This window comes from Apaloderma vittatum, unplaced genomic scaffold, assembly GCF_000703405.1.
Source record: "Apaloderma vittatum isolate BGI_N311 unplaced genomic scaffold, ASM70340v1 scaffold13314, whole genome shotgun sequence".
Classification (NCBI taxonomy): domain Eukaryota; kingdom Metazoa; phylum Chordata; class Aves; order Trogoniformes; family Trogonidae; genus Apaloderma; species Apaloderma vittatum.
This window is the reverse complement of record NW_009713270.1, coordinates 1-9,448: the sequence shown is the minus strand read 5'-3', so window position 1 is coordinate 9,448 and position 9,448 is coordinate 1. Positions and strand designations below refer to the sequence as shown.

The window sequence follows — 9,448 nt, the reverse complement described above, 5'->3', positions numbered from 1 at the left end:
CTGGTTTGGTTAAGTGGGGAGTCAAGCCCATCCATCACACTGGTTCTCCCACGGCCACATGTGTGAAGCCCGGGGAAGGATGTAAATCTCTGGGGAGTGACTAATGTGGAGGTGTTTGTCCCCCTGGGCATGGTGGGGAGGGAGGAGATGCTGCAGGGATGGAGGGGCTTGGCCAAGACAGGTATGAAGAACCTCGTTGAGAAGGGATGGGTTGGGATGTGGTTTCTCCTCGCTTTAGGAGACAGAAAAGTGCCTTTTTCTGGCATGCAGTGGGTGACATGGACACATCCTTACTCATCAGGTCTCTGGGGCACGGGACTGACCAAAAGAGATGGTATTTGGGGAAACCAGAGTGTGAGAACCAGACCTGATGCTGCTTAGCTCCTGTCAGCTGTCTCTATCCCACGTCCCAGGGCTGTCCCCACATTTGCCTCACCCAAAGGGCTTGACCCAAGGCCAGCACCCCGTCTCTGCCCCAAGTTGGGTAGGTGCAGCCATCCTGCAGGTGATGCCTGGGGTGTCCCAGAGAGGAAGGTGATGGGAAGCACCTGTGGGTGGAAGGCCCCATCAGTACTTACGGCTGACAGGTGAGTGCTGGTGGCTTTTGGCTCTGCTGTGAGGGTGAGGGAGGCTGTTGGAGGGATCTGCTGAGCTGTGGTGAGTACATGGGTGTTTTGCTTCCCATCAACGTGCCAGAAGTTGCTTGTGAAGGTGGAGGCTTCTTCTCTGAGTGTGGGTTGAAGACATGGGTTTGTTCAACTGTGTTGTTCTTCTCTGTGTAATTAGAAATAGTGGCTTATTTCTTTGTTCGTTCTCTGCTGATGGTTACCAAATGCATTTTTTTGTTTCTGAAGAGAAATTTAGTTTTGAGTCAGGTGACTCTTTGGTGTTTTGCGAAATCTTTGGGCACTTCAGGAGCTCTGTTCTTGGCAGGAGGCGGTTCCCTGGACATTTCTGAGGCCACTGTAGACTTGCATGAGCTTGTAGACTTCATCAGGACGAAAGAGCTTTTTTTTTGAAAACAACTGTTGACATATTGTGGTTGCGCATGCAGGAAAGCTGGGAGGTGTCTCTCCCCAAGAAAGCAAATCTCCTGTGAGCACGGAGGGGGCTTTCTTGATCCTGTCTCCAAGAGGGACTGGAGGCCCATCCGTCAGAAAGGATCTGCGCTAGTCTTTCTGTGCCCCAGCTAACAAATTATTAAAACTGGAGGGGTGGCACGCAGGTTGGTTGGGGCTGGGTGAGGAGGATATAGAAAGCCACAGCTGAGCTGTAGATGAGTGTTGAGCACTTGCTTTTCCCCATATTAACTATAATTTGTGCTAAACATGCTGCCCAAGGAGAAAAAACGTATTCAATTAGAGCTGCAGGAGCCCAGACTGACTGACGGGGATTAGCACGAGCCTTTTAGGAAGCATCCAAACCCCAATGCGATGCGTAATCGCCGTTTGGCTTTCCTGGGTTCGTTGTGCTCAAGGTTAATTACGCAATGCTAACGGGACTGGGGCTCGCTGCTGCCAGGCTGGCTTGGCTCGGCCACTGCAAAAAAAAGAGTTTCTTGTGAAGTGACAGGAATGACTTGCAGTAGGGGAAGCTCATTTATTCATTAGACACTCATTAGGCCTCTCTGTTTATATTACTGATGATTGCTAATGGGAGGCAGACCTCGAAGGTGTGTTGGTTTCTGGCAAGCCTCAAAGTAAGCAGGAAAATATCTTTAATCTCCTGAAAACATCCTTCATTTGCTTTCTACTGAGTGAGAAAGAACATGTTCAACATTGCTCACACACTTAAGGCCACTCCTTCCTTCCTGCGCTGCAGCAGGGGAGCTAAGAGACCTTCTCTGAGGAGCAAGAAGCACTTTTTTCCTCTGTGGGAGGGACTCACCACCTTTACATCCTGTAGGTATGGTTGAGAGGGCAGAAGGAGATTTGGCTTTAGGTGAAAATGAGGAAAATTGGTGTGCTGGCAAGGGTATGTCCATGGGGGAAACACAGCACATCGCTCAGGATACTTGCAGGTGCTTCACTGCCGCTCCTTCTGCCCGCCTCTTGATACCTTCCTCACCCTGATGCTGATGTTTTGGGAAGGCCAGAGTGCGAGCAAGGTGCCCAAAGTGACAGCTTTCATGGTAGAAGGAAAAATGTCACTAGAAGAGTGTGCTGCCAAGCCGCGTGCCCAGTGTACATAGGAAGGGGGAACGGGCAGGCGGGCAGCATCTCCCCAAGGGAGCTGAGGATCAATCCGGGTCTGGGTCCTGCCAGAGCTGGACCAAAGCCCAGGCGTGGTTTGACTGTCCTTGCATTTCCGATTCTGTATTTCTTAGATCCATTTGTACTTTAAAAAGCAAAAGAATTTTGCATCAAGGGAGTGGTCTTGCTTTTTGTGATGGCTCCTTCTCCTCCCATTGCCTTAAATCCCTGGTCTCCAACAGCACCTGCCCTCCTCCTCAGCTGCCTCCTGACACGTCTCCATGTGTAAATATAATATATATGTGCATATATATAATACTTACATATATATATATAGTCTATTTCCCCTTATAAAAGAAAAATTCTCCCACTTTTTCAAAATCTTCCCATTCCCTCCAGGAAACACCAGCTGCCACGCTGCTTCTTGCAGCCACAGCAGGATCAGATTTGTCCGGCTCAGAAACAACCCCTTTAACATTCACCACAGTAACGTAATGAACACGTTAATAAGCACAGGTAGCTCTATATTTTACAACGCCTCGGCCTCACCCTGGGCTGCCTGCTTCAGACACAGCGGTCCTTTGTTCAGGAGGAAATTCCGATTCATTCCACGTTAGCGTTTTTATAGTACCGCGCGCGTTCAAAGAGCCACAAACCTCGGGTTAATTCATAATATTGTTAGCTACCCACAGTAATTCAGCCGGCTGCATCTCGCCACCTTGGGAAACACATGCTGAAATCAGCAGGGAGCACAGAAAACAAGCGTGGGAGTAGGTCAGTAAGTGTTTTGCTGACCCGCTAAGGTAGAAATGAAGAACCTCAAAGGTATTTATTTTCCCATTGCCTCTGAGGACAGCGTTACCCTGCTCTGCAGATGTGGAGCTGAAGCACTGAGGAGGCTTTGCCCAGCATCGCTTTGAGACTGGGAGAATAAGGGATGGTGCAACGAGCTCATCAAGGGGCACTTGAGGTGCGTCCATCAGGACTCAGCCCCCACCTGCAGCCACCTCTTTCTTCTGAGTCTATTTAAACAGTTCAAAGCAGAAAAAGCTGATTTTACGTTTTGTCCCTTTGATGCCTGCTGATTTAATGGCAGTGCTGGACTGCCCTACGTCTGCCATGAGAGCCCCGGTGGTACTTTTGTCTCTAGGGGCACAGCCTGGAGCAGCTGGTGCAGAAGAACGGCTTGGGACATACACGGTTGCTCTTGCCCCATGCTTGGGAAGAGAGCTCAGCTGAATGGCTTAAAGCCGAATAAAAGCTCTGAATAATATCTTTATTAGGAGATAGCACCGAACGGGCTGCTCCGCCTTCGTTCCTCCTGCTTACTCTTTGGAGTGTGTGCAAATGAACCCCAAGAAGAGACCCTGGCATAAAGTACTTGAATCTGTTGCACAACAAATTGTTAGTTTATATGTATTTTAATTGCAAATCAATGCTGTAATTAGCATGGACGTTTCTTGGGTTGAGGCAATGCAACATACTTCAACTGAGCATTATTAATGGACTGTAAAAGGCAATAGGGAATTGGATTATAATGTTCTTGTTTTGCAAGCTGTATGGTGAATAAATAAATTTGTTCTGGCATCAAAATTAACTGTAATAAATGCTCCTAGCTCCACCCACCAAGAAGAGGGGTTGCTGTAAACAAACTTGTTCTCAGCCTGAAGTTGGAAAACCTGATTACCAGGTCATTATTTCTGGCAATTAGGTACCAGAACAACATCAGAGAAAGAAGAGATTTTCTTTGAGATACTTAATGAGTAAGGCAGTAATCACAGACTCATTTGCTGGGATATGTGATGAGATTTTTTTTGTGTATGTGTGTGTAGTCAGGGTTCACTGTGCAATGAAAACCTACGTTTATCAAGCCTATCCCTAAAAGCTAGGCTGCAAGCTTGAGCTGTGGCACATACCCAGTTTTACTTTGCCTGGGTCCCTGGGCTTTTAATCACGTTTATCCCGTGCTCAGTAACTGAAAAAGGAGCGTCCTCTGATTTAGTTTCAAGTGTTTCAGGAAATAATGGGCAACACTACTGCTAGTTAGTTCCGTGCATTCATGAAGGGAGGGTAAAAACAATTCAGTACAGGCAAAAATGTGAAACCAGAACCCCAAACCTGGGCAGCCCAAATACCCAAAGCCTGTCGGGTGGCAACATAAGTGGGATCCTTCACCCTCTCTCTTCCTGGCACAGAAAACACAAGGAGAAGGCAGTTGGACAGAAGCAATCCCCATTCAGGGCGGAAGGGCCCAAGTTTGTCTGATCTGCACATGAACAAAGGACAAGACACATCATGGCTGAGAGCACAAACCTGGCAGATGTTTCACAGGGAACAAAAAAACCAATGCACTAGAAACAACTTAACTTCCTTCCATTTTGGTTGTTGCTTTATTTCTTGTTGTTTTCTTACAATCATTATGCTTAAATATAAAAATTCCTGGCCAAAGCCACAGTTAGTTTTAAAAGTGATCCCATCTGCACTGGTACATGCTAAACATCACTAAAATCAGCTTCTGAAAACAAACTGGTAGAGACTCCTTACAGGCTGCTTTGCCTGACACATACAGAAAACTCCTCCCTTTCCAACTTGTGCAAATATCACCTCAGTTTGACAGAAAACGGTTACACCTGAGTGTTTCCACGCTTAGTTTTTCCCATGGACTCTTAACAAACGGTTCATGCTAAGCTGCACCGTTGTGATCCTTTTCAGCTGTACTGGGCATCCTCGTGAATCCCAGGAGTGCAGAAATGAGAATAAATGGAAAGACGCCATGAGGATAATACACTGCTCCTGGCACCTTTATTTCCAGAACTCTGGAAGAGATGCAGTGCATTGCAGATCAGCTGTTATTAAGGCACGTAGTGAAAATAAGTTTATCATCTTGGGCAATTCATCTCTCTGAGTCAAACATTCTGTGCCAGTAGTAGACAAAGGTTGGCGAGTTGCTGGCCCCTATCACTATCAGCAGCAGCAGGTACAGCATCATCATGACGGCAAAACGGTGGGTGTAGAACCAGGAAGATTCGCTAGAAGGCCTGAAAAGACAAAGGTGTGTAAACTCTGTCAGAGAAGCACAAATACTTTGGCCAAGAGTATCTTAAGTTTTGTCATTTCAAGTGGCTAAGCGAACGCCACAAAAACAGGATGTTGTTCCCTAATCCCTGCAACTATTAAAGCCTGACTGCCCATCCCTTTTTGCCAAGCCTCCATGCACAATCCTGGCCTTGCTCCCCGTGTTCCTGCCTTTCTCTGTGGTGTAGAGCTGTAACTGTCCAGCCTGCACACACACGGTGATGAGCTGGGTGAATGCTGCCACTCAGGATAGATAAGGGCAGAGGTAAATCTGCCCCAGTTTCAAGAGCTGCATTCAACAGAGCTTTGCTCTTTGCTTTCTGCCAGATTATCAGAGCTCTCAAAGGCACTGAGTGCTTGCAGGTCTGGTGAAAAAAACCCAACAAATTTAGTTGTGCCTGGAAGTTTGAAAGAGTGAGACAGAGGCAACATGATGGTGTAAGCCTTATTTCCACAGCAAACAGGCTAAGAACAAGTTCTGGCAGTGCAGCATGTTTTCTCTGCTTGTTTTCTGCTGTTTTTCAGAAATGAGATGTGTGTATCTGCCTGTTAGAGCATGCTCATCACTCCAAGTAGCTGAACTCTTACCTCCTGTGCTGTTTCTGTGAATACACTAGCAAGTATTTAACTCGGACAAGCTGATTGTTTGTGACAACGAAGTATTTCTGTGGCACGTCACCCCCTTCACTGTTTTTCACTCTTGCTCTTTTTCTGTCTATTTCTTCTGAATCTGAAGGAGAAAAAGAAAAAGCTCTTTAGGGGAACAGAAAAGCAGAACTGTAAAAAAAGCAGCTGTAAAAAAGTAAACAATCAACCCCCTCCAAGGGTGGGAATGAGATAACCCAAGTCTTGGTATTCCCCTGAATCCCTCAGCATCCAAGAATAGACTGAAAAGTTTGCTTGAGGCTAAACCACTCCTAGTCATCCTTGGTATGGGTGGAATTATGGCCCAGACCAGGGTAATAAGGAGGTGGGTCTCCCACATGATGCTCGGGGACCTGCTAATATTAATAAAGAAAAAAAAAACAAATTCCAGCATCAAAGCACTGAGTGAGCCCTGCAAGTAGGAAGCAGAGGAGAAGGCCCATCTGAGCAGAGGCTTCCTAGACATCTAATAAAGCTCATTATTGACACATTTGTGATGCTTCTGTTCCACCATAGCAGGAGAAACAATCAGGTGTTACGGAGCTTGACTTTATCATGCTGCTGAAACTAGGAAAAAAAAACGATGCCACCAAACTATTTTCTACTCCTCAAATATATTATTTTAAGAGAAGCTTCCCAGACAACGAGGCTGTTGTGCATTTGCTGAGGAGTCAGCCAGTAGAGGAGCCCAGAGGCAGTTTCTGCTGAAGGGTACCCACACTCCATACACTGCACTGTTTATATGACAGAATTTAGGCACCAAAGCTGAAATATGGGAAGTGCTAAGTAAGAGAAGAATGACACGTAGTTCTTATTGCCATGGACCCACCTTTCTTCTTCACCTGACACTTCACGTCGGGGTGGTCGATGATCTCGCAAACAGCCACGCAGCTCAGGATCGAGCCCAAGGCACTTCGCTGCCAGCCGAGACCGTGAGGGCTGTAAAGGAGAGCCAGGCTCAGGTCACTGGTAAGATAGGTACCCTCACCAAACAGGGATGTCTGAAACAGAGCAGAAAAAACATCCTAAAACCCTGTAACACAAATTGTAAACAATACACAAGCGTTCTTTGCTTTCAGACCAGCAGTTCTGTTTCTGAAGGTGAATTAAGAAAGGCTTTTCTGACCTGCGTTGGGCCTGACCCAGGCACTGGTTTTGTCCTGGCAAAACTTCCTCAGGGTGGGGCAGCTGCCCTCTCCCATCCCTCAAATTAGTTGCCTGGCACAGCCCTCGGCGTGGACAGATTCATGCTTTCCCGGATTTGGATTTACTTTGCCAGCGTAAGTATTTTATATCAACACGACTGTGCTGCTGTTAGAGGCATTTCACTGATTTATTGCGACTGCCATCATTCTGACAACCCACGCTCCACAAACACAGCGAGGCTTTACTCGTGTTGAAATCCATGCCTTACTAGAAAAAGAGGGAAGTACTTTTCAGTTGTGAATCCCTTTCAGATATAATTGTTTTAACAACTGCGTTAGAGGATTTGCCACACTGGCTAAAATTATTAATCCAGTAAAGTCCACTGTGCCTGATAAGCTGCCACTCATAAAGAACACTGGGGGAAAAACATCTTCTGGGTAGATGGGAAAGTTGAGCAGCTGCTGCATCAAAGCTGCTTTACAGACAACACGATTTTCCGTTGAAATCCAAGGTGGTACAAATCCTACAGGATTTGTAACGAGGCTGTTTAGAGAACGCTCCATTTGCAAGCAGCACCTCAATCTTTAGTTGATCTAAACTTGAAGCTGAGCAGAAAGAGAGAATCTCCTCCTCTGTGCACAGGCAGGCTGTTGGACAGGGCCGTATTTTCAGAGGCGTCACGCTTCCTTACAAAGCAACAAAGGAGAGGCATAAACTGTGGCACTGGAGAAAAGGGTGTTGTGCTACTTCCAGCTTTTACCCTCAGGCTACACTAGAAAAACTCAACACAACCATCTACAAAGGCCTACAGTGAAGTGAAACCAGCAGCGTAAGCATCATCAGCACATCTCATACCCCTCAAGGAATTTGGGCCTGTTTTTAAAAGGTGTCACTATCCACAAGTGACCAACAGAAGATGGTGCCAACACCAGGAGCCTCACCCTGTTCAGATGGCAGTGCAGGCCGTTGTGCAGGATGGAATGGAAGTTCTCGAGGCGGCTCCCGTGGAAGGCGTAGATGAGGTCCCGCTCTCCCTTGGTCTCAGCAAACTTGGTATCCATTTGATCGCAGTATGTGATCTCAAAGAGGTAGTCCGGAGCAGGAACCACAGCCCCAGACATCCCCGTGAGTTCTTGGATCTTCTCGTACTTGAAAACAGGAAGGAATGTAAGTGTTGGGTTTATGGGGTTAGATCACTCAATGGAAATGTGGCTTCCTGTCCCTTAGTCTTTCACGTCGCTTTAAGTATTTTGGTTATGCTTTCTGCATTAGAGTGCAACACTGTCACAATTCAGAAGGAGTAAGTGCACAGTAAAAATTCTGACAGTTTCTTGCTATCAATCCTAAATCCTCATTTTTTATTCCAGAACAAAACCCCTGAATCATGATAATGAACTAACTGATGATGTAAGGACAACGTCACAAATCCACTTTGGCTACTAAGACAATATATTCATTGGCTGATCTTGGAAGAGGAAAAAAAGTGACAACAGAAGTTGTTTTCACCTTGCTACTGATCTCTACAACTATTTTTACCCCTGTTACAGAAGTGCCTCACTGCCTCTCAACCTGTCCATTCTGGGGGCAGTATGCAGAAGTACTAAGTTGTTTTTCTCAGTGAAGAAGCAGGACGTAGCTCCATGACACCTGTCTCGGTCTAGAACGTGCTGGTACATGCTACGTTACTGGGAGTAACCAACTACAAGCAGTGCCCACCATCAACTACTGACAGCAATAATGATTTTTTCCAACCAGCATTCCTGAAAATTTTATTTAAAAAAAACAAAGCAAACAACTCTCCCTATACACAAGAAAAAAAACCTGCATTCATGTCGAACTGTCAATCTCCCACAATAACCAACTTACTTCTGGCAGGAGGAAAATACTCTCTGAAGTGCAAGTTTGCCTTAAAAGACAAACTGTAACCAAGGCTTTCAGAACTCAAAACTTACCTCCTGCTTCTTAGTGCTTTGTATCGTGAAGACCTTAGATGACAAAATCCAACTCAACAAATCCCAGGTCCTTTTCTCTGCGTTTGGAACAGACTCCAGAACTTCTTTCAGGCTTGGCAGAGCCTTGGTATCTGCAAGCTAATCAGACGGGTATTTAGTACAAGCTCCTTCTTTTCATGATGATTAAAGAGAGACCCCTAGTGAGAACAAAACAGCATTTCACCCCAGTCGGTTGCAAACTGAGCAGTTTCCCGTTCTGAGCTAGAAACGTTTGTATGCAGTTTGCGAGAAAAGTTTGCCACTTGTCCTAAAAATAAACACCCGACAGGTTACGGAACGCTTGTGCCTGCTCACAACGTCTGCGGGGCTGGCCCGAGAATAATGAAAACCCAACCCCTGCAAGCGGGAGGAACGAGGAGGGGGGTTGCCCAGGGAATG

The 9,448-nt window shown here is 46.3% G+C and overlaps 1 protein-coding gene across 1 annotated transcript; it reads right to left on the bottom strand.

Annotated features, from left to right (window-relative positions):
* Window positions 1-4,993: 4,993 nt before the first annotated feature.
* Window positions 4,994-9,148, bottom strand: PARP16 (poly (ADP-ribose) polymerase family, member 16; the record flags this gene model as incomplete). The annotated part of the gene is made up of 5 exons (XM_009868307.1): window positions 4,994-5,230; window positions 5,856-5,997; window positions 6,742-6,913; window positions 8,000-8,206; window positions 9,011-9,148. Coding segments are annotated over 5 exons (804 nt in total), but the record flags the coding sequence as incomplete, so codon positions are not given.
* Window positions 9,149-9,448: the final 300 nt, after the last annotated feature.